The sequence below is a fragment of the Vicugna pacos genome, chromosome 4 (genome assembly GCF_048564905.1).
Source record: "Vicugna pacos chromosome 4, VicPac4, whole genome shotgun sequence".
In the NCBI taxonomy this organism is placed as follows: Eukaryota; Metazoa; Chordata; class Mammalia; order Artiodactyla; family Camelidae; genus Vicugna; species Vicugna pacos.
Genome location: NC_132990.1, coordinates 24150831 through 24176879, shown reverse-complemented (window position 1 = coordinate 24176879; position 26049 = coordinate 24150831). Strand labels below are relative to the sequence as shown.

General features: G+C 33.1%; 1 protein-coding gene across 8 annotated transcripts in view; it reads left to right on the top strand.

The window, feature by feature from the left end:
- Window positions 1–26049, top strand: part of CCDC171 (coiled-coil domain containing 171) — a 273454-nt gene that overhangs the window by 177346 nt on the left and 70059 nt on the right. For all 8 annotated transcript variants that reach the window (XR_012071926.1, XM_072959382.1, XM_072959385.1 and 5 more), the window contains 3 exons: window positions 10121–10266; window positions 12244–12298; window positions 25780–25911. Coding sequence is in view for 7 of the 8 variants with exons in the window: in XM_072959382.1 (XP_072815483.1) it covers window positions 10121–10266; window positions 12244–12298; window positions 25780–25911 (333 nt within the window). In the remaining variant the exon portion in view is untranslated. The remainder of the gene's footprint in view (window positions 1–10120; window positions 10267–12243; window positions 12299–25779; window positions 25912–26049) is intronic.

The window sequence follows — 26049 nt, the reverse complement described above, 5'->3', positions numbered from 1 at the left end:
GTTCCTATTTGTTTTTGTTTCTTTAAAACATCACTTCTTGAGGGGCCAAATTAGAGATGCCATATTCTAGACAAATCCAAAACAGCCAGGTTTTCTTCCAGGCTGGACTATGTTACCATTTCTTTAGTTGGACATCAAATAAAGAAGTTGGTTTGCATTCAAGGGCCAAATTAGATGAAGGTACATTTTTTTATACAGGAGAACTGGTCCCACTTTTACCTACTTGTTAGAGTGTTTGCAGTAGTAGGGATACTGGGAAGTGAGGGCATCCAGGTGAAACAGCAGGTTTTGTTGTAGCTACTCTGTGCTTTGTTCGTGTCACCTGTCACAGTCTTGCTGTGGATAAATGGTGATGACCTGGAGGAGAATCAGAACTGTGGTCTTTGAGTTGCTGATCTCTCTTTCAGTTCCCTTCCTATCCCCCATCTCCTCTCCCTTATCCCTTTCAGAGTAAACGTAATAGAGTGATTTAAGTCAAATGCAAGTCTATTTTATATCCCAGATTAACAAATTTCAGTGCTAATTACTAATTCTTCTATTACTATAACATAATATGATCTATATGGTGGCAGTTCTTTAAGGGTGGTATTTTTGGATTAAATTAGGCACAAAGTATCTTATGTTTAAGTCTTTAAGCCATTTTGGGTTTATTTTTGTGTGTGGTGTGAGGGAGTATTCTAACTTGATTGATTTACACTATAAACCTCTTAGAAGAAAACATAGGCAAAACATTATCTGACATAAATCTTAGCAATGTTCTCCTAGGGCCGTCTACCCAGGCAATAGAAATAAAAGCAAAAATAAACAATTGGGACCTAACTAAACTGATAAGCTTTTGCACAGCAAAGGAAACCATAAGCAAAACTAAAGATAACCTATGGAATGGGAGAAAATATTTGCAAAAGATGAGGCTGACAAGGGCTTAATTTCCAGAATATATAAGCAGCTCATATGACTTCATAACAAAAAACCAAAAACCCAATCCAAAAATGGGCAGAAGACCTAAACAAGCAATTCTCCAGTGAAGACATGCAAATGGCCAATAGGCACATGAAAAAGTGCTTAGTATTGCTAATTATCAGAGAAACAGAAATCAATACTACAATGAAGTGTCACCTCACACCAGTCAGAATGGCCATCATTCTAAAGTCTACAAAGGATAAATGCTGGGGAGGACATGGAGAAAAGGGAACCCTCCTACACTGCTGGTGGGAATCTAGTTTGGTGCAGCCATTGTGGAAAACAGCGTGCAGATTCCTCAGAAGACTAAAAATAGACTTACCATATGATCCAGCAATCCTACTCCTGGGCATATATCCAGAGGGAATAGGCACAAAGATACATGCACCCCAATGTTTGTAGCAGCACTGTTTACAATAGCCAAGACATGGAAGCAATCTAAACATTCATCAACAGATGACTGGATAAAGAAGTTGTGGTGTATTTATACAATGGAATACTACTCAGCTGTAAAAGAATGAAATAATGCCATTTGCAGCAACATGGATGGACCTGGAGATTGTCATTCTAAGTGAAGTAAGCCAGAAGGAGAAAGAAAAATACCATATGATATCACTTATATGTGGAATCTAACAACAACAAAAAAAGAGACACAAATGAACTTATTTACAAAACAGAAACAGACTCACAGACATAGAAAACAAACATGGTTACTGGAGGGGAAAAGGGTGGGTAGGGATAAATTGGGAGTTTGAGATTTGCAGATACTAACTAATATATATATAAAATAGATAAACAGCAAGTTCATACTGCATAGCACAGAAAACCATATTCAGTATCTTTTAGTAACTTACGGTGAAAAAGAATATGAAAATGAATATATGTATGTTCGTGTATGACTGAAGCATTTTGCTGTACACCAGAAATTAACACAACATTGTAAACTGACTATACTTCAATTTTATATATATATATACACACAAATTTTTAAAAATTAGGCACAAAGATGGTATTTCACATAGGAATTAAGATCTCCTTGACAGGAAGATTTAGATACAAGTGCTGATATTATAGAGCTTGATATACTGTTGTGATAGTGTGGAGTTCCTATAATAAATATTTTAAAAGTTGAGGTTATACTAGGCAACCAAATATCAAGGTCTGCAGGGAAAGTTCAATGCTATTGTTGCAGACTTATAAAGGAAAGAGACATAGAGAACTTCACTGCTTTTTGAAAGGTTAAAAAAAAACAGCAACCCAATGTGGCCTGAATTACATAAAATTCTGTACTGCAATGGCATGCTGTATAATTCATCCTTACTATGGCAAGTATTTATTTCTTATTTCATTAGTAATCAGCATTTAACAAATGATGACAGTGATCCTGCTTTTATACAGGGAATCTTGAACTGTACATGCTTTGATTTTTGATGTTGAAAGTGTGCCATATGTAACATTAAAGTTCTTTTTGGAGTTTATTTCAATATAAATAGAAAGCAGACATTTAAATAAATTGAGATACCTTATTCTGACCTTAACAAGAACTTGATAAATAGGTGAACTATTGTTTTTACATTTCCATGGGTTTTCCCCAGTTAGTAGACTTTATGGACAATCTGAAGAGTTGGTTACTAATATTGCGGTGTGGGATTAAGAATAAAGTATTATACACATAGATACAGAGAACAGGGTATGGTTACCAGAGGGGAAGGGAGGTGGGGGGAAGGTGAAATTGTTAAAGGGGTCAACTGTATCGTGATGGATGGAAATGAAAATTTGGGTGGTGAGCACACTGAAGTGTATGTAGGTATCTTCATAAAATGTACATGTGAAACTTATATAGTGTTATACAACAATGTTACCTCAATTAAGAAAAAAAGAGTAAGGGTTTAGCTGTAGAAGACTTGGGCTCACATTTTGGCATAAACCCAGTTAGTAGTTACACGGCCTTGGAACGTTACTTAACTTTCCTGGTTCTTAGTTTCCTTGCATGTGAAATAGGAACAATAATGCGATCTACCTCATTGGACTATGAAGAATCAAATGAGTTAATAAATGTAACTATAAAATGCTTGTATAATGATGTGAATATGGTTTTAAAAAATAATATGGTTCAGTTGTTACTCAAGCTATTTTCCTCCCCAGGATTTTGGAATAATAAATTAAAACAGCAAACATTCATTGAACACTTATAGTATGACAAGCATGGTTTGAGAACAGGCCTAGTGCCTTCATACAAAGATGAAATGTGTCAGATAGAGAAAGGTAGAAAATGTCTGTGGTTCAGAATTTGTCCCCTCTAAAATTAAGAAAGAAATCAGAGGTGAAATACTTAATACAAAAAATTTATCCAGTGAATAAATTTTTTAAGAATAAACTCTGTGTTTTTTCTTCATTTAAGTCTAAAAGAACCTGTTTATTTTTCTAATGTAGATTTGACTTCAGATTCTCAAATAATTGATTTTTACTCAACTCATATTTACTTTTATTAGTATTATTTAATATGCTATATATTAAATAAGTTCAAGATAGTCATTTAAATTCTGTAGTACAATAGAAATATAAATGTGAAGGTATTTTAATTATTATATAGGATTGTCTACCCCATTATTCAGTTATATCACAAAGAGAATTCTTGAAATTGAAACATTTTTCCTTCAGTAAGTTCCTTTTATTTAAATGTCAGGATCCCAGCTATATGAACCCTTTATAAATTATTCATATGTTCTCAATTGTTAGTAGACAGTTGTTTTAGGTAATTCTCTAATGATTTTAAAACAGCAGTTAAATTCTAAATGATATTTTTTGCAGCGTAATTCATAGCTTGGCTCATTTAAAATATTGCTGGGGAATTCTGCAGTTTTTTGGACCAACACATAGCTAGGGCTGTCAGCTAGGGGAAGCTTTTGGAACCTGCTGAGTAGTCTGTAGCTGATAAAGTCTAATAGAGGGACTTAGGGTATTTATCGCTTCACTTCTTAGGTATTGGCCGAGAGAACTTAGAGGTCATGTAAGAGCTGATTTTATTATAGCAGCATCATGATGGTTGTCACCTGCAGCTAGTTTCTGTCACCTAAGGTCTTACATGCCATGTGTCACAGTAAGTCTAACTACCACTTGTCTATTCTGTACTTAGGTTCTGAGTGTTTTCCAGCTGAGAGGGCTCTCATAATTCTCTTTATTATCCCCCCTTTTTTTGTCATTTAAAAATGTCTTTTAACTATTTCTCTCTCAGTTTACCTCATTATTATCTAACACGTTTAGCCTGCCAGAGTTTTTAGTACCTATGTGAGGCTTGGAACAAACAGCGTTAAATACATTTTTGACACTTTTATGAGGCTCCTTTTATTTTCACTATATTTTACTATTGATTTAGTATTCAGTTAGTTTACTGAAAAGGATTAACTTTTTTCCTTTTATGTTGATGGAATTTAGGAGGACATTTTCAAAAGAACATGGGAGAATATGGTACCAATAATCACAAAGCATCATACAGCAAAATCTTATAGCATACTTTGAAACTTTAAAGGTGAATTTTCACTGCTCGTCTGCTTTGTTTTTTGATAATCATCTACCATGTGGCCTATTTATAAAAGTGACTTATCTTACACTTGTTTTTCTTAATGTTCTTTTATCTTTTTCACGTGCAATAGAAATAGTTCTTTTTAAAATGATGTATGTTTATTATATATGTGTGTATATATAAATGATGTAGAAATAATGTAGAAACTTATACGTTGCCACATATAGATAGGGATTTAAAGAAGACTAATGACACTACATGTAGAAGTATAAATATTGCGTTAATTATACCTATTCAATTTCTGTAGCCTTTTACAGTTTGTAGGACACTTTCACATCTGTTGTCTTACTAGACTTGTGAGTTCTAACTAGAGCTGTCATTTATTCAACCCCAAAGTGGGTTAATTATTTGATCTTTAACTTCAGTTTGTTAATGTCACTTATGTTGTGTATAGGATTATTATCGGAGAGCAATAAAAGGCAACGTCCCTAAGGAAGATAACTTAAAATTACAGAACTTTGAATTAAAATCATCCATATAAAATATAGAATACCAAGACTGAAATTTACTCATGTATTAATTTTACCCCATATTACCATCTTTTACTATTATATATTCATTGTGATTTCTCTAATTGCTTATCTCACAGATTTTTCACTTTATTGTAAAATATGTTATTCTTTAGTTTCATCCCTAACTTGCTTACCCAATTGCAAATTTGATGGTTGTATCATTTTAAATTTATACTTTCTACGGCAGTGTAGATAGTTTGATCCACCCAGCAGCTACTCAGTTCTTGATTAGTATAACTTGCTTGTTGTCACATTATAATGGTAGGGCTGAGGACAGTGCCATTTCCTTTTCCAACATTAGTTTTATACCCTGAGATGTTTTGCCTGATTTATCACAATCTAGGAATGTTTATTCTGAAGTTGCAGTCAGACAGTAGTAAAGTTTTAGAAAAAAATGTTATAGATTTTTTTTTTCTGACCTAGGAAATGTGGCTTAGTTCTTTATAACACATGGGTTGTTGTCTTGCCTTTCATTTTGTATGACTAACTTTTATTCCAAATTGAATAAGCCATTAGCTTTTAGTCTGTAGGAATGTGGATCCATAGATATTTCCCATTAGACAAAAGAAAATCTATAGTAGTGGTATCTCCTGGGGCTTGGTCTTCCTAGCTGGCCTAATGGTCTATAGTAGTGCAGTACTGTACCCTTATGAGAAAGAACTATTTTGGATGATCCCTTAACTTCCAGAAATAATCATTGGACAGCTGTGCACATTTTTCAGATAACTTTAACTTTTGTATGAAACACCACACTTACTAATCAGATATTCTGGTTTAGGGAATTCATGTTATAAATTTTACACTTTGAAACTATTACTGAACAACATAATAAACCTTGTATATCTTGTGTCATTTAAAATTAGAATTTGCTGAAATAATGAGACATACTATATTTAGGTAGCCATATTGTTTTGATAAGTTTTTTTTTTTAAATGAACTTCTCTTCAAAAAGAGACCTCCACTGGTGATGGTTGTGCAACTCTGTGAATAGTAAAACCCACCGAATTGTACACTTTAAAAGTGTGAATTATATCTCAATAAAGCTGTTACTTAAAAATTCCACTGCACAAAATGTTTTCATAGGTGCAGAATTTCAATTTATATTCACAATTAACTTTTTAAAAATTGTTAACATTAATAAACTTTTAAAGCTTTAGAAATATGAAATTATATATGACTTAAGAAAATAATTTGTGTTTTTATGCAATAGTAACACAGGTTTATTATAGAAACTTCAGAAACTATAGATAAGAAAAAAGAAATTTAAAAAATGTGTGGGTAGTTTAAAATTCACATCTATCCTATAGTCTGTCCCTAAGCTTCCTCTGTGCTTAACTACTTCCTTGGTATCCATACTTTTCCTGCCAGCTTTCATTAATAGCAAATAGCTTTTCATGACCATCTTAGGAAAACAACCAGATGTAAAAATATCTTCTTACTAGAGGAGTTCAGTGAAAACATTGGCTTTTTTCCTGGACTATGAGAGGTGTAAATGAAAGTGAGCAATGACATTATTATCTAAAAAGAAATTAAATAAATATATTGCAGAATAGCTTCTGAAATACATTCAGCTTGGGATTTTTTTGTAAAACTTTGCTTTAAGACATTTTGGATTTGAAGTGGAAACTTGGAATCGATAAATAATTTTGTGGTACTGGTACTTGTGTCGGTGGAATATTTTCTGTCTTTTAAAAAACTCCTGTTATCATATTTAGCATTAACTTTCTAACAGCTAAAATTGTTCACAACACAGTTTAAAGATAAATGCAGTATCAGGCTTTGAATATTTTTTTTTTTTGGTAAATATTAAGACCTGAGTACAAAATGAGGGCTGTATTGTGGATTAAGTGAAATATCTCAAGGCTGTGCTGTTCTGATAACTGAACCTGAAGTGACCTTTCTCAGACACAATTACAGAGCTGTATGTTTTTCCTTTAATTTCATCAGGGGTTTAATTAGTATACAAATAAAACTTCCCTTATCTTCCTTTCTACCTAATTGGCTTGTCTTCGCTTATATATGAAGTATGTGAAAGTGGGCTGTAATTAGGGTGACCGTGTTAACCTTTTTTCCTCAAATGTACTGTTGCCTAAAGGCCTCAAGGCCTAAAAACAGTGCTTTGGATTATTGCTTTGCAATCACTATGGCTGTCCCATAGGTTTTCTCATGAGCAGAAGGGCTTTGGGTGCTGCAGGTTCCCACTGCTTAACAGGATCTTCATTCTTCTCCCCACTAAATGTTTATTGATTATCTTGCTGTTCCAGGCTCAGCCTCCAACAACTTAATATCAGGTGACAGTCAGGAGAGTTCTCCAAGTAATTAGAGTTGAGCATTGGGGGAACAATTAGGAGCAGAGTTATTAAACTTGATTTATCCTATTCTCTCCTGAACAGTTTCTTGGATATCAGAACATCACACTTTCACAGTCTACCCTGGTTGAGAAATTAGTGGCTAACCTGCTGCTTATCATTGTTGCCTTGCTGCCTAGAGGCACACCCTCTTGGTTTCAGTCATTCGGTTGGAAATATTAGAGTCCATAAAGTTTATCATGGGTTTTAATTAGATAAATCTGAACAGGAGAAAAGACAAGCTGGACTTAAAATTTTATATGTATGTATAATATGTATTATATATGGTGTAGGTACATAAGTATATTCATGGGACATATATACACATGCACACACACGTATGTAAATAGGTTTTTCTTTCGTTAAACTCAATGTTAGGATTTTTAAAGATTCTACTTTTGTCCTCAAAGACAAAAACGGTGAATATCAGGGAAAAAACATATTATTGAATCACTTTCTATGTCTTGGTGTTTTGCACACATCACGACAAACCTTAGGATCCATTGATGAGTAATGCTCCATTGTGGTGTCCCTCAGTTCTTTAAAATGAGAATTTTGTGTCTGTAAGTTATATAACTGTGATTATTCTTTTTTCAAAAACTCTATTATCTCTTCATTTTCACAGTAAGGAATTGTGATCCATATCACTTTATTTATACCACTTTTTATCTGTTTCCCATAATTTTTCTTAGAATAGGCTATTCAGCTATGCTTCTGAAATAATGCAAGCGTTAGGAGAGTTTGGTGGCTCCCTACCATTGCCCCCTGAGAGGTGAAAATGAAGGCCAACAGAAACAAGATTTAGATATACAGTAGAAATTCTAATTCTGTGAGTTGTATCTTTTTTGGAAGGATATCAGAACTGCTGAAAAGTCAAGTGTAGTTTTTCAGTGATTCTAGGGTGATGGGTTCTCTCAGATTGGACCAGTGAGCGTCAGTCTGGGCAAGGCTGGAGTCAGTATCCTGAATATCCCTCACTGATAGACACTTCTAGTCATAAGAATTACTGAGCAAGAGAATTTGAATGGATTGGCACAAATCTATTATTTCTGTTGGAAAAAGAACTCAAGCTTTATGTATAACTGGTGGTGGATCATTAATTTTATCTTCAGATCTGAAAAATAGCATTTTTTATTGCCTAAAATCTGTCAGAAATAGTGGCTTTAAAAGTACTCAGATGGGTTTTATGTTTTAAAGAAAGAAATCTCATGGTACTTCAGTGTCTTAATAATCTTAACATTGGCGCAAAATAAGTAGATTTACTTTAGCATGATTTTTAAAATCTATTCTTTGTTGTCTTTTTAAAGTTTGTTTGAATCAGTGACTATTTACATAGTGGGATGTTCTTGAAGATCTGTTAATACTAAAAATTTAAAATAAAATATAATATCTAATAAGTGGTCATAGTTTGTTTATTTTTATTTTTTAACGTGTTTGACAGCAACTTGATTGTTTGAAAAGTGAAATACTGAATTAAAGTTTTTTTTAGCATTTAAAAATAGGTGATTTGGCTGATGATTACTTTTAATTCACTAGCATGTAGAATGAATTAATTGTTTCAGCTCCATACAGGCATCTTGAATTCTTTATCTATTGTGAGTGCATTAAAATATTATTAGAAGAGTTTTAAACGTGAAATTATTGCATTTTGGTTGTTCTTTACTGGTTGTGGATGTTAATGTGTGGCTAAACTCTTAGAAGAAAAAATATTATGTGTATGAAATCAGTTATTTAGCTCACTATCTCACAAACTTAATTGAAAAACTGTTTGATAAGCTCATAGTCTAGAAATTTAATAGGCAAAGGAATGAGCAGATTTTTAGTGCTAAGGGATCCTCTGATCCCCATATTATTTTACATCCTAAAATTTAAAGTAAAGTCTAGAAAATACTCCTTTAACCTAAGAGTGTCTGATTCTAAGACCTTTAGCCTCAAAGTTCCAAGATGAAGGTATACCCTTGCATCTTGAAATCTTTGTGCTAAGTGAATATTTCAGATTAAAGCACATAGCAAATATCAGTTGACAGATTTTATCCTTCTGTGACTAGGAAAGTATTTATGGAACATAATTCCAAATGCAAGTATTATTTATAGCTCTCTCTATTGAAACATGTTGATCACATTTGTGTTGTTATCTCTGACATGAGAGTTTTTAATGGGAAATAAGTGAATTTTATTTTGGAGTGTTTGTTCACTGAGATGTCTATGACAACCTAACTATTATAGACACATTTATGAAGACAGTACTGGCACTTTAAATCTTGGGTTCCCCATTCTCTTATAGGTATCCTAATCCACCGTCCTCTCAATCACACATACACTTTGGGCATATAGTAATTCTTGCTTTAAATAGACTCTAAATTTCATGTTCTTTTACCATTGAAATCTTTAGTTTTTCATCATTAAAAGAAAGTGCAACCTGAGGTTTTTATAATTAGATGTTTTTAGTAAGAATAGAATGTATTTGCCTTGCAGTATTTTAAAAACTAAAATAGAGTTGTTTTTGCAGCTAAACATTTTTCAGAATCATATCAGGTCTATCATTTCTAATTAGTAAGTATGTAAAATTTTTGCAGAAAATTTGTTAAGCCTTGATGTGTAATGACCCAAGTCTACTTCTCAGTCAGTCTGTATCCTTCTTTGTTTAATAGCCTATGGCATAAATTGAAGTTAATTATCAGGGCTGACAAGTAACTCTGTTTTCTGTCTGCTTGCAGAGTCTCTCCGAGGCAAAGATGGAGCTGAGAAGAAAAGATCAATCTCTGCGTCAGCTCAATAGACATCTTACCCAGCTGGAGCAGGACAAGCGTCGACTAGAGGAGAACATCCATGATGCAGAGAGTGCCCTCCGCATGGCAGCCAAGTGAGCATTTGGACCTTGGGGAGATCACTTAAAACAGACAAAAGATCAATTCTTACTTTCATGCTCTGGGTTTTAGCCCTGGATAATACAGTGTTAGAAAACAAAAGTACAGCTGTCTCTCTTTGAAATTCTCGGATATATCCTCAAAAAGGAAAACTCTTAACTCAACATACTAAATGTATATTTTATTGAGAAACCTCAGAAAAGAATAAGTTTCTATATAATTTTGTGTGTATTTTAGTCTCGATTGTAGTATTACATGTTTAAAACAATATTTTCAGTAATATGAGATATAAGACTCTTTATTATAAAGTTGTGAATAGTTTCTTCTATCACGTATTTCTCATTTCTTTCTGCCCTACTGCCTCCCAATTTTTGTTCTGCATATATTATAATAGACTAAAATTATTGCAAGTGATTATTTCCATAAAGCAATGTTAGTATATAATCAACATGTGTGTTGTAGCATCTTTTCAAGTGCAATAAAAACATATTGATTATGGAAAATTCGTTTAATTTTATAGCTTTATATTCAAATATGTTAAATAGGAAAAAAAATATGCAGTTTTCAGAGTGGGCGACTATGTAAATGTGATGAGAGTGTTTTTCCTTTTACCAGGTAATCAAGTTGACATACACTCTGAAGTTCAAATTGAACAGTTCTCTTGGGTATTTTCATTTGTTCCCCACATCAAATTTCATGGAGTACTTTAAGCCAGTCCTTTGTACAACAGCATGGCTTAAAGAAAATCTATTTATGGATTAAAGAAACATCTAATTTTAATAAACTCAGTGTTTTCCTAATTTGGATTCTAGATCCCTATATTTGTAAATATATGTACATATAAAATTTTTGGAAACAAACTCTCTTATTAAGCATAAATATAAAATATGAATACAGTCTATAAACTAAATCACAGAACGGGCAATCTGCAATCCTAGAATATCCACAGCTTTGTCAGTGGGCTTGGAAAATTGCTCACATATAATTAAAACACTTAGTTTACACAACGCCACAATATTGGCGTGTTTGAAAACCCCAAGTACATTTTTGGAAAATTGTAAAGCTGTATAACATTGTGCCACCATATTAGGTATATGTAATTGTCATTTTTTAAAAATACAACTTTGACTAAATCAACTTTTTGCTGTCATTAATTCAGTCTCAGTTTCCTTCTGTCAAATGAGAATCTTAGCCTGGGTAATTTCTAGTATGTCTCAGAGCACTGAAAATTCCAAGATTAATGAAAACAGGATTATAAAACCTCTAGATTCATATAGTGTCTTCAGAACATTGCTGCTAATTCAGAAATTTGTCATGTCTGTGATATGTGACCATGGGCACATGCTTTTTATAACACTGAAGAAAGCTAATTTGAAATTTGGAGAGCTAAAACATTATTTACAGTTTTCAATTTTTAATTCACCATTAAATTTTAGTCTTCAGCATTTTCATCCAAACTTTTAATTTTATTATAAAGGCTAAATTCAATACACAAAGCTATAGAAGAAAATAGGAACTTTGCATATTTCTAGTCAAGGCCATAGAGGGTTTTTGTGTAATTATTATTGCACAAAAAGCCTGTGTAGAAAGGAAAATATTATTTTGCATAGTGTGGCTATTTATATCTCCACTACTAAGATTTCTAAAGTCCTCTGTTGGAAACCAAAAGAATACAAGCTTAGCCTTTTCAGTACATTTTAAATCAATAAGGTAATCATGATTTTATTTTCTTTCTTTTCACTCTTTTTTAACTTTGAAGGTATCCTTAAGATATTTTTCTCCCTCTGATTTATGGCAGGCAATATAACTGAAGATAATAGTTAAATGTAGAAATATACCAGTTAGGTTTTACACTTTTAGAAGAAGTACAATGAAGCAACTCTTACTTTTCAATAATAGTGACATACTAAAATGTGTAACAGTTGTAATAAGGCTTGGGTTTTACTAATACCTTATCTCTATTTTGTTTCTAGAGACAAAGAATGTGTTGCTAATCATATGAGAACAATAGAAAATATGCTTCATAAGGTACTATAATTTTAATTTTTCTTTAGTATTGTTCAACTAGTATTATAACAGTGTTCTCCTAGTCATTAATTTTATTAACCATGAAGTACTTTAATTCATTTTGTAGCTTTTAAGAAGTAAATTAAGAAAAAGATCCTTTCAAATGACTGAAAATTTGTATTGTACAATGCTATTTTGCATAGTTTTTATCAGAATTCACTTTCTGTCCTTGATAAAACTATGAAAATAGTGGTTTCCCCAAACTGGTATAATTGCACTTGAGTTATTTGTGGTCTTTGCTGACTGGCCCAAAGGTCATTAAGATTCTTACGTGTCTCATAATGATAAAATGTTTGACCACATTGTCTAACCTCTCACCACTCTTAGACGTACTATCCTATGTACATATATAGAGACATAATGTATTGTATTTGACAGTACTCATATACCTTAACTAGGCAGTAATGTTTTTCAAGTTGTAATTTTACCTTCTTGTAAGAATGCATTCCTAAAGTAGAAATGGAATATATTTAATAATAGTCTATTGTTTTCAGTTTGATTACTTCTGTATGATAAATTGACTTTTAATTTGTAGTGATGAGTAGCATAATAAGGATATTATGATATAACTAAAAATTTTAGTGCATTAAATATTGATTTAATACTGGCTATGTATTTTGTTATCACTCCAGGTTCAAAGATGTCACCTTACTTCATTATTTAAAAGTAGAGAAATACTATTTATGTGTTTCTGTTATTGTTTGATAGACAATTTGTTAGAAATATAAATACCTCATATTTTTAAGATATATTAATTTACAAGTGAATCATATTTAGAATAATTTTGTGAATCATTTTTTTATGTAATATAGTTTGTAAATCACTTAAAATATCCTAAAAACGAATCCTGTTAAGGAGATATTAAATAACATTAGCAAACTAATATTTAATATGTTTTAACATTTTAGAAACACTAAGCCTCTGTATTCTTTGATACTAAAGGTAACTAGCAGTATTTCATATCACCAAAAGCATTCTGAAAAAAAATCTAATACTCTGAGTGCTATATTTAAGTAATGTTCTTTGAAACTATGATTTATCCTTCTTCCCATTTAAAAAAGTTTAGCCAGTCAGTGTGGTTTAGGTACAATCACATAAAATCCATATATGCTAGAAATCTGAAATTTGGATTTGTAGGAAAAGAGACATCTTTGATTAGATTTTTTTGGTGTATGGTGAGACTTTGTATAGGAAAAATCAATGATGTCATGTATATGACATACCTTTTTATACCAGTTAATGTTACCTTTGAAATCTAATTGTTTGTCATCTTCCCAGCTAGAGGAAAATAATGTTGGATGTCTGCTGTCTTGAGAGTAGACTTTGACATCAGACGAAAACCATCATCAATATGAAATATAAATGTTGTGCCTTACCCTTTCATTATGAGGAATAGCAAAATATATATTTTAAATATAATCAAGACTGATGGCCACAGGATAGTTATAATCATACAGTTAGTCACTTGCAGTTCTTTTGATTTTTGTGTCATATGGAAAGAAAGATGTCTGTAGAATTGGCCTATAACCACTGTAGATTTACTTTTGCTTTATGGGATTTTTTTTCCCCTTCAGATGTAATAGTTAACTATTTTGATGTATGTCTTTAGAAATTTCTATATGTATAGTGATTATTAAATTGCCAATTACTTTTGAAGCTTGATGTGCAAATTTAGGAAGGGATAATTGATTATTGGGCTAATTCTCTTTTCTAAGAAGTTTGGGTGAGAAAAATGGGTGATAAGGAAGAGGCCCAGAGAGTCCCTCGGAAGCTCTCGGGAGGTAAAGCCCACCTGTCTTCGTGCCAGAGTTTTCAGGCTTATTTTCCAGCCACAGTGGACTATCCAGTGGTGTTTTACTATCTCGGAGAAACTATGAGTAGTGCAGAAGGAGGGTCCAGACTCTTTCATGGTACAGTAAAAATGATTGTGGTTATATTCAAATTCTTTTAGCATAGTTTATTCTGTGTAGTCAAATTATAGCTGTTCATATTTTGTGTGTTTTCAGGGTATGCACCAGTTATTCTAGAATAAAACTAATTTTTAACCTGCTGAGTTGAATTTTAGTGCTACCTTCTGACACAATAATCAAATAAAAAGAATTTACTTTCATGTAGACATTATTTTCTTGTATTTTAAAGAACTTAAATGTTTGCTTTGAGGAAAAGCTATTACTTTTTTGATATTTGTTAATTTTTTAAACTTGACACATTACATTCAACTTTTTAAATCCTAAAACTGTATTATACATAGCAGTTAACTATATATTATTTTAAAAATCTCATTTGGGACTGATACTAGTATTTAATAAAGAAGGCCAGTCATTTTTCTTTAAAAGATATATTTTTTTCAAAGAAACAGAAGTTTTATTTTAATTTAATTTATTTTATTTTAAAATTTAAATTTTAATTACTTTAAGTAATTTATTTACTTTTTTTCAAAGAAATGGAAGTTTTATTTTATTTTATTTTAATTCAATTAAATTTTAATTCAAGTAAAATAAAATGGCTGTTTTTAAATGTAGGCCAGAAGTTAACTTTTTTTAAAAGAAACTTTTCTGGGCTAATTTCAGGTTATTGGAATTAGGAAAAATAAGACAAAAAGAAAAACAAAATCATTACAACTTTTCATGAAGTGCATTTTTTAAATACACGCACTTCTCTACTTAGTTGAATTCTCAACTACTTTTTTGTGTTTTGGAAAAACCATAAGTGTTGAACATTTTTTAAAAAATCACCATTTAAACCATTTTAATATGTGCAATCCAGTGGCTTTCAATACATTTACAGTGTTGTGCAACCATCAAAACTAACTCCAGAATATTTTCATCACCCCAAAAAGAAATCCAGTAACCATTATGCAGTCACTCCTATATCCCCTTATCCCATTCTGTGGGTTGCCTTTTCACTTTCTTGATGGTGTCCTTTGATGAACAAAAGTTTTTGACTTTGATGAAGTCCAGTTTTTTCTTTTGTTGCTCATATATTTTGTCTCATATCTAAGAATGTATTGCCAAATCCAGTATAATGAAGATTTTCCCTTATGTTTTCTTCAAAGACTTTTATAGTGTTAACTCTTATATTTAAGTATTTGGTCCACATTGAATAAATTTTTGTATATGGTATAATGCAAAGATACATAATGCTGTATATTTTTAGTTATTTTCTTAGTGATTGCCTTGGGGATTACAATTAACATGTTAATTTATAGCCATCTATTTTGAATTAATACCAATTTGGTTTCAATCATATGTAAAAATGTTGCTTCTATATAGCATCATCCCCTTTTATGTTTTTGTCAGAAGTTATGTCTTTGTACATCGTGTGCCCATCAAAATAGTTCATAATTATTGTTTTATGTAGTTGTCTTTTAAATCATATAGCAAAAAAGAGGAATTACAAATCAAAAATACATCAATACTGACTTTTATATTTATGTATGCAGTTTCCTTACTGGTACTCTTGATTTCTTCTTGTGGGTTTGAACTACTGTCTAGTGTCCTTTCATTTCAGACTGAAGGACTTTCTTTAGCGTTTATTCTAGAGCAGGACTAGTGGTAAAGTGCACTCTCCCCTTTTTGTTTATCTTGGAATGGCTTAATTTCTCCTTCATTTTGGAAGAATATTTTTGTTAGATACCAAATTCTTGGTTGACAGTTTTGTTTTTTTTTCCAGCACTTTGAATATGTCAACTCCAAAAGTTCTGTTTGGTTTCTTTTTGTGTTTTTAATCTATTTATATTTCTTATTTTGGAAGATGTTGCTCTCATGGTTTCTTTTAACTTTTTAAGCACATTTGAAATAACTGATTTAAGGTTATTGTGTAATAAATCCGATTATTACTAGGCTTTGTTTGGTACATTTCTTACTAATGTCTGTTTCTCTTATGTGTAGGCCATACCTTCTATGTCTTTGCATACTTCATAATTCTATGTTGAAAAGTGGGTATTTTGAACATTACATTGTGACAACTCTAGAAATCAGATTCTTCCCCAACCCTAGTGTTTGCTGTTGCTACTTACTCTAGTGGTTTTTGTTTGCTTAGTGACTTTGTGAACTAATTTTGTAAAGTCTATATTCTTGGTCATGTGTGGCCACTGAAATCTTTGTTTTGTTAACTTAGTGGTCTGCTAGTGTTTCAACAGAGATTTCCTTAAATACTGTGATTCAGGTGCTTTTTCTAGATTAAGATTTTGCCTGGTTGCTGTAAACTTTCAATTAGTTTCAGAATCCTGAAAAAGTTGATGCTGACAAATTCTGCCATTTATTCACTGCTTTTGTGGAGGGACTGGCTTTTGGAGTTCCTTACTTGGCCTTTTTGCTAACATCACTGTCTAAAATCTGATACTTTTATTTTCCTAATAATTTTACCAGCAGGCTTCTAATACTACAGATAATATATCCTGTCAGGAATTGAAAGTTTTAAAAAACTAAGAGCATCTCCAAACTTGCTGAAGTATTTCTATTGTGAAGAGAAAAGAGAAAGTACAATAATTATACTAAAATAATTTTCAGAGTAACAACTGGATGGATAGGATAATGTCTGGATTATTTTGAGTTAGGTATGAGAAAATTAAGTAAGTATTTATTGGATGCTAATAGAGAGATGTCTTGGTTTACTATACCTGGGGGTGAAAATAAGTAGATTTAGGTAAAGTTGGAATATGGAGAAGAATGTGAACATTTTTGTAGTCATTTTAAAATTATTTTTGAATTAGCAGAATGGTTAGATTCTTGAGGCTTTTAGAGATTGCTTGAGTCTTACAAGTTTGGAAGGATTAACTAAAGTGTTTTCTATGTATGATCATAATGTTCTATGAACTTTAAAGTTACCTCTGAACATTTATGAAAAGTGCCAGATGCCTTTTCTATAAAATGGCTAAAAGATAAAATAAAAAGTTTCAATCTAGAAACCTCAAAAAACTCCAGAATACCTTGCATCTATAAATCCTGTAAATGTATAAGGCTGAAATGACAGTATACCAATGACTAGGAAGTCGCAGGAGTTTTCAAAAAGCTGACACTCTTTTGGATTTGTTATGAAGTTATTTAAAACCTCAAATGCATCATAAACACAGTATTTACTATAAATGATTGAGTCCTACAAATGCTTTTTGAGTGTATATTATGGGCCGGAAATCATACCATCCTTTGGGGAAACAAACAAGCACACACACAATAACAGCAAATACGTATATAGCTCATTGTCCTTTTCTTCAAGGTAGAGACACAATAATTCCAGTATACTATGGTAAATATGCATCCATAAGATGCAGTTCCACATCCATTTAAATAGAGTTATTCATCTATGAGGCATACTTAGAAAACCCAAGGGTTGGCTGGAAATTTCTTAGAAGAAAATGAATGCCTAGATAGGGCTTTGAAGTATGAGGAAAGATGGAAAAGGGATTCCAGCAGAGAGACTAATGTGTGCAAGTGCATGGAAGCATGAACAGCCAGATACCCTCAGTTCAGCATTAAATGCAAGGAGAGTGCAAGAGATGAGGCTGAATGAGGCAGGGGGAGGCCAGGTCATGGAAGGACTTTTTCCTTTTTCTTTTTCCTATTGTTTTTTCTTCCTTCCTTCCTTCCTTCCTTCCTTCCTTCCTTCCTTCCTTCCTTTCTCTCTCTCTCTCTCTCTTTTTTTGCCATTTTAAGACCCTCGGATATTTATAATGGAGGCAATGGAACTAAACTAGGGTTTAAGCTAAGGAGTGATGTGGTGAGATTTCCTTACTGAATTGGGACTCCAGAGGGCAGACCTGCAGACTGGAAATAGTAAGAAATTAAGGTGGTTTTAAGAACTACGAGTATGTAGGCTAGATGAGTCCTGGTGAAGGTTTGAACCAAAGAGTGATGATAGGTGGTATCAAAAAGGCTATGAAGCTTATTTAGTAAAATGGCACATGGAGTGAGAAAGGCAGGGGAGGGGGATTCCCAGGATGGGCAGTGTGATTATTTGATGTTGGGAATAAAAAAAAAGGAGCAAGCTTTTTCGCTTTTTTTCCTTTTTGGTAGGGAGAAGAAGGGAGACAACGATGAGTTTTGTTTTGGAAATACCGAGTTTAAGGTAATGTGGAGTGATCAGCAGGGCCTCAGGGGAAAAGTCAGGGCTAAAGATAAAGGTTTGAGATTTATTAACATAAGACTCTGGCAAAGAAAGAAGGCAGTATAGCAATTGACAGGAGAAACAAGACATTGTAGATAAATGGGAGGCTAGGAAATGCATTTTGAAAGATTAATTATGCCACTAGAGTTTGAAGTCCTTGAGGGATGGAATTCTGTCTCCTTAATTTTTATATCCTCAGCATCTATCACAGTGCCTGGTACCCAGTTGGTACTTAATGAATGTCTGTTGAATGAGTCGAACTTTTACCATCACCCAGTCTTTAAACAGAACTAAAGCCATCTCTGGATTCCAGTGAAAGTCTTGCTGGTATTATCTTTATTTATTTGATTTGATGCTAAAAATATCAAGCGTGTTTACTTTACCTCATCAAATCTAGAGGAGAAAGCCTAGATTCAATTATAAGAATGTCTCTAGGAAAGAGAGAGATGGTAACAACGAATTTTATAGGCAATAGCTACTTTGACTCCTATGAAATAGAAAGATGATTACTTCTATTGTTCGAGTGAATTCTGGGATAAAATAGAATCAAACAGAATCTGACAGGTGAAGACTCTGAACAGCCAAATCTTTAAATGTGATTTTATAATCTTATCTTAAAAATGGTTAACCAGAATAACCAGAATACATAGTTAACTTTGATTTTTAGTTTTCAGTGCATTTATTAAAGAGTACAAATACCATAGAATATTTCTTAATTTATGAAACTGACAGTTATTTTAAAGCTGAAATGTGATCTTCTGCCTCTGACAACCCAGTTTTAAGTGACTCATGAATGACTCTCTAAATGTTACTTATGATCTTTGAGCTCCTTTCCACTCTTACTTTCTTGATCTTGGTTATGAAGATCAGCTGTGCTGGATATGCAGTCGTTAGCACAGCTGGCTTGCTGATGACACCTTTGTCCATATAGCTGTCTTGTGTGTCATCATTCATATTGTTCGGTGTCATTCTGACCTAGCCAAGCTAGAAATGGTACTCTAGCTCAAGAGGGATTTAAAAACCTTGACAAACTAAAGATAAGACACTAGAGAATGTCGTATACGTGTGCTTTACAGTTTTTAGCTTAAACACCCAAATGCCTAATTGCAATGTGCCTCTGTCTTTATCCTTTGAAATAACTTACCCTAGGAAAGAAAATACCTCTGTATGGAGAGCTATAATAATTCATAAGTGCATTTCTCTATTCTCAAGTATGGGTTCTGTGTTTGTTTTAATAGCCCAAGGTCGCAGTAATCTATTTGTGAGGTGCATTCTATGGTATATCATCAACACCACAGATTTATCATGCTGTCTAGTTCCTTTATAAGATGCCCGTGATTAAATCACCTTATATTCCAGCTTGATAATTTGATTTGAGGGTTCAGTTTTTCAGATTCTTAATTGGGATGTAGCCAGCTTGGTAATTTGATTCAAGAGATCAGTGTTTTAGTTCCATAATTGGGATGTGACTATAATGTGTGGGGTGGTTGTGGTGGTGGTGGATTTTGCCCATTTGCTGGTGACAGCAGCTGCAGTTATTGGAGAGTTCTGGCTCTGCTCCAGAGTTGTAGGTTAAGTTAAATAACCTGCCAGCAAGACAAGGCTAGTTTCTCACTTCCTTCTTTTCAAGTGACGAGTGTCTGTGCTTGCTGCAGCGCCAGTGAAGCGCCTGCTTCTGCTGCGAGTGCCAAGGCTCCCTCCCGTAGGTGTGGAGCACAGCAGGGCCTGTTGCATGTATCTTGGGACCTCATAGTTCGGGGATCTCCCATGTGAGATTATGATTATTGTATTAGGATGACTGCTGCACAGATACCTGTCTCACAGTAAGATAATTTGTGTGTGTGTGTGTGCGGGGAGAGAAAACATGAGTGAACGAAAATGCCCACAGGTTCAGTGAAACTACTGAGGAAAATAAGGGTATTTAAATAATAGTCTCCACTGCTTATCACAAAACTTCTTTTATGAAACTTACACATTTTTGCTAAGGTTGCCAGACAAGGGACAAAGAAAAGGGAAAATACATAATAGTGTTGTTTTTCAGGCAGGGAAATGGAAGAAGTACCAAAGTCTTGAGCAGTTTCCTATCTACTAACTGTTCATTATAGATATAAAGAGGCATTATTATTTGTTGCTGAGAATACTGGACAACAGTGTCCTCATATTAGGGCTGGCAGTAGCTGTTTCACAAGGCGGATGGCAGAATGAATTGAGATAGTGTGGATAGTACTTTGAAAAGTATAAAGTGCTTTAGGAAGTACTAATGGCATTGTTACTAATAAGAATAGTACTGTACTCTATCCATTTCATTAATTAATTAAAGAAAAGATAAAAGAGGGAGATATCTGTTTGGATATAGCTGTCCAGTTTGTGAATGTCATTTCCATTGCACTGACGTGCTTTAAACCCTGACTTATCACTAGGCATGTACCAGGGTCCTGGAACTGTCTAAATATCTTGTTTATTATCCTTTCTTTCCTACTGCCTTGTAGAATTTGTGAGTTTGGAATGACATTCTTATTCGATCACATGCTTACCAAGAATTTCTGTATGCATAGAGTTTTCCTTGCTGCCAGTGTTACTACAGAGTATATGGTTAACCCTTTCCAATTCCTTTCTCTGTATATTGACAAATGCTTTCCAATATGCTTTGTTTGATCAAATTTTCTGTTTAGGTGTTAGAATGGGTGATCAGTCATGGCGCCAGGAAAGTTAAACCCAGTCAAGTTGTGTACCAGAATATGTAAAACTTGAAAATACTTTAGGAGATAGTATACTTATTTCCTGAAACACTTGAAAGAAGGACCCAGAAAATGTCTGTGCTGTGACCTGTGTTTGTGAACCATATGGTCTCTGTCTCAACTGTTCAACTCTGTCCTCGTCACAGGAAAGCAGCCAAAGACAATAGCCAAATGAATGGGTGTGGCTGTGTGCCAATAAAACTTTATTTACAATAACAGGCGGTGGTCTGGATTTGGTCCCTGGGCTATATTGTGTGCCAAAGACACTCTGCTCTCTAATGTATAGGTTGAAAAATAGTGCTAGGCTGCCCTAGTATATAGGATGAAAAATAGAATAAAGAGAGAAGAGAAAGCAATAAGGAATCAGCAGAAGTGGAAGAAAGTACAGAGGAGGAAGTGTAGGGAGTGGAAGTATAGTAAAACCTGAACACAGAATGATAAGAGTGGAATTTACAAGAAGCATTGTTGAAATCTGTATTTGATGGGAATCTCTGGTAAGAATGATTTTTGAAGCATTGGAGGCCATAATAGATTTGAGCAAGTAAAATTTTAGGCAGATCAGGAGTATGATGTAAAGTCCTAATATCAGTTGCTTTTCCCAGGCATTCAGGATTCAGGCATTGTGTGCATCTTACATGTGTTCTCACATGTATCTGAGTTTGTATCTACAGCCCTCACTGCTTCTTCCTTGGTATCCTACTGGTAAAAACACAGCTAGTACCATATTTCATGAATATTTTTTATTAATTAGAACATTGGGTCCAGAGGGCTTTTATAGTTGTGCATGATAAAACATACAGGTTCACATTTTGAGAGTTGAGCAGTTTTTCTAAAAATAGCTAGTTTAATTTCATAGTTGATGTATCTAGCAGAAATAACTTTTGTGGTATTTTGGTAGGAGTACAGAAAATTAGGAAACAGATTGGTGGCTTGTGAGTAAAGGCTAATCAGAAATAGGAGCAGTATAGTGTAGATCTTATGAATCATTTCAATCTGGAACTAGATTGTTACAATAAAATAAATATTTCACAATGATGTTTTGACTTCTTAGAAAGTTTCATTTATTTTTCTCTGTACACCTGTTTTTCTTGTTTCTTATGGCATATCTTAAAATATTTGCTTTCTGAAAGTGTGATAAGGGAGGAAGAAAGTAAACTCTCTAAAAATCAAAATTTTTAAATGAAGTAATATAGGGTTTTTTTTGATTGTCAGAATATTGTGAAATTGTACACTTTTTATAGAATGTTATAAAATGTATACAATTTGACAGTTGAAATTTATATTGTGGAACTCTGTAAAAAATTTCATTATAGGTTAAAAGTGAACTTTTAGCCATTTTAATATATTTATTGCTCACATTTATAAATAAATCAGACTAAAAAGGGTATAAAATCTTAATTATAGGATGAATAATGATGTACTGTAGCAGAATTAAAGGCTGACTTTTGAAATTTAAGATTAATTCAAAATTTGAAATTATAATTTAATCCAAAGACAGTTGATGATGGTTGTTCTAATCCTAATTCACACTAAAATCTTTATTTTAGAAGGTGAAACTAGTTTTCCCTTTAGGGAAAAAGACGATTTAATTGTTACTTCAAAAATATTTTTGACAGTAAGAAATTTACTTTAAATTCTCATTTTTGAAAGGGACCATTTTGTATCCAGTGGGCAGTATTTCTTAAAGAAATCCCACTTACCTCTTCTGATCTTAATTACTTTGTTCTCAGCCTGCCTGTTCTATTTTCCTCATGAACAAATTTAATGCAATAAAATGAGAGTCTTTTTACTTACTGTTCTGTGTTGAATCGTTTCCCTGTTTCTCCTTGTCCACACCCTGAAATTCAGACTTGACTTTTGCATTCTTCCTGAACAGCCTCCCCCTTTTCACCCTTTATTTCTTCCTGGTCCTTGTCATCTTTCCTTCCTGCTCTTTGCTGCTTTGTTAAGTTTTATTTTTCCTAGTGTCACTGTTTTGTGTTCTTCAAACATGATGCTTTCACTCCTTTTATCCATTAAAATAAAACAATTCCTAGTCAATCCTTTTTCAAGACTTAAAAAAAATCCCCACCTTTTTCTAGAAACATGTGGAGAACATTTTAGATGCCTATTTTCAAAGTTTTGATTTAATTTAAAGGTGTAAAAAAACTTAAATTTCAGTAGAAATATTTGTGATATTGTGTCTATTATATATCATGGGGCACACTGTCTCACTATGGCACTGTCAACATCCAACAGATAATTTATAATTAAATGATAGTGTTAACACATGTAGATTATTCAAATAATGCTGTAATTATGATGTCCGTTGTTTGGTTTAGCAAAACAACTGCATTTTGAGTTTTTTCCCCTATCTAATACAAAGAATTATTTAATTTGGCAAATTAAATAATGTTGTAGTGAAAATGTTAATTTGACAATAAATCACAGTTTTAAATGCCAGATGCCCCAGCTTAATGTTGTTCAGAAAGTTTATTGAGAGAATATAAAATGTGGCTTACTGTTCCTGTATGTCAGGCTTCACAGATGAAGTATGGTGCCTGATATTAATCGGGTTAAAGGACCTCCATTGCTTGGAGTGTGTTGTGGATTGTACCTACATTGCTCATGGCTCCCCCTCCCCGCCTCTGCCTGTATTAGCAATCTGCTTTTGTACTTTGACATCCAGGATTTCCCTAGTGAATTTTGTCACAGAAAAAAGAGAATCATCAATATCGCAGTTAAACTTGACTTTCAAAGCTAATAGTATCTCATTTGGGGGCTCAAATTTAATAAATTTTCTTTGATTCTGGGTGAGTTTTTAAACATCAAACAATGAATTGGCCAGGGTGCAGTAAAATATTTAGATCTATTGACTGTTGTTCAGAAGGGTAGAAGGCAAAACACTAGTGGTTTGATGTTGATAAATTCTCAGGACCTTAATCCACATTAATGTTTTCTTTTATCTGAGTGCACACTGGTGACAAAAAAAAAAGGCAAGAGAAAGTGTCCACACATATAAAATAGAAAACATAAAGCAAATATATTTGTAAAATATGATTTATTTTGGTATATTAAGTAAGTTAAAAGCATTCTTCTCCTGACTAAAGACTCTGGAGAATGTTTGTTGCAGATAAATATACATTCTGAATTGAGACTCCAATGTGCATATCGTACTCGCACTATTATAAAAATTGTATTGTAGCGTATGTTTTACAGCACACCCTTTGACATTCAGTTATTGACAGAAATTCTTCAGCTCAGCTTGAGAATGTAAGGGTTTTTATAGCCTCAACTAGCATGAACAATGAAAGATGTCATCGTATGTTTGTATATGTTTGCTGATTTAAGGAAACCTTGTATAGTACGATAGTTCATTCATAAAGTAGGAAATAATTCAAAGTTTTACAAGCTGCCTGAGAAGAACAGAAAAATGAAGGATTGGTTTTCTATCATATATGATTGCCAAGTTACATGTGAAGTTGCTCAAATAAAACTAAAGATATAAATACATTTACTTGAGCAATTAGTGTTACTTTTATAGTTTTCCTCATTCTTAACCTTTGCTACCTCATAAAAAGTCATTTTTTCTTGTGGCTTTAAGCTAATTGTATACTATTTATCAAATATATGGTGTCAAAGAGATAAATTTTTAAAACCTATTCAGGCACAAGGAAAGTTAGAAAATATGAAAATTCCTATCATTAAACTGTATGATTAAAGATTGGAGCTTAGTGATCTTAAAAGGAAACTAAGCTCTGAAATTTTTAAGGCTTTTACTAAGTTTGGATATCAAAAATGAAAATAACTGTTTCTGAGCAGTTTCTTATGTCTATTTATATTATACAGGGAGTATTTTTCATTTGTCCAGAAGGTGGCAGTGTAATATCAACTGCATTGCAAGAGAATTGGTATTTCTCCTGTATCTGTGCTATGTGTATATTGTTACCTTGCCGAATATTTAAAATATAGTACAAATAATACTGATTTTGTCCATTATCTTATTTAAAAGTTGTGTGGCCAAGTTGGTTTATATGTATTTAGTCATTTAAGACTCAAGTTTAGTAAGGGTAAAAAGAGCAAACAAACCTCTTGCCTGGTGTATTTTTAAGTCTTCTTGTGTGTTGAGCATATTTGTTTTTATTCTAGAGTGTATATTGAAGTTTTCTTTTAAAGACTAGTACCTAATAAGTATCTTGTTCAGTATATATCAGTTAATACTAGTTAAATTAAATATGTTATTAAGAAAGTGAGAATAAGTAGGAGATTCCTTATTGTTTATTTTTGATTTTGTGGGGTTTTTTTTCCTTCTTCCCTGTTTCTTTTGAGGGTGGAACAGTGAAAAAAATAATTCAAAACCTCTTGATCAGAAGAGCTCCAGTGACTCTTCTTCCCTCCCTCATTTCAAGCAGGAGAATGCTTTTTCTTCTTAACATTCTCCCCCAGCACTCTGAATTAGAGATTTATTTGCAACGAAAAATCAATTAGTCCTAAATTTATTCATGGATTTCAGGTCCAGCGATCAATGCAAGTCCACTCAGTGGGCTCAAGGGGACCCAGTTCATCCCAGTTAATGTGTCTGAAGGGGAATTACCATTGATGCTATTTTTTTCCCTTTAGGTCAGAGATCAGATCTCGCTGTCACGGACTGCGGCAAGTAGGAATGACTTCACCCTGCAGCTACCCAGACTGCACCTGGAGACCTTTGCATTGGAGGGGCTCAAGGGCGGGCCAGAGGTTGTAGCATGCCAGGTTAGAGTCTAAATAACATTGTTTGCTACCAAGACATGTAGAAAAATAAATTTCAGTACTGGAGAGAATGAAAACCTCAAAGTATTGTGACTAACTTAAGGGAGATGCAAGTGATTTTTCCTCATTTTTTCTTCTGCC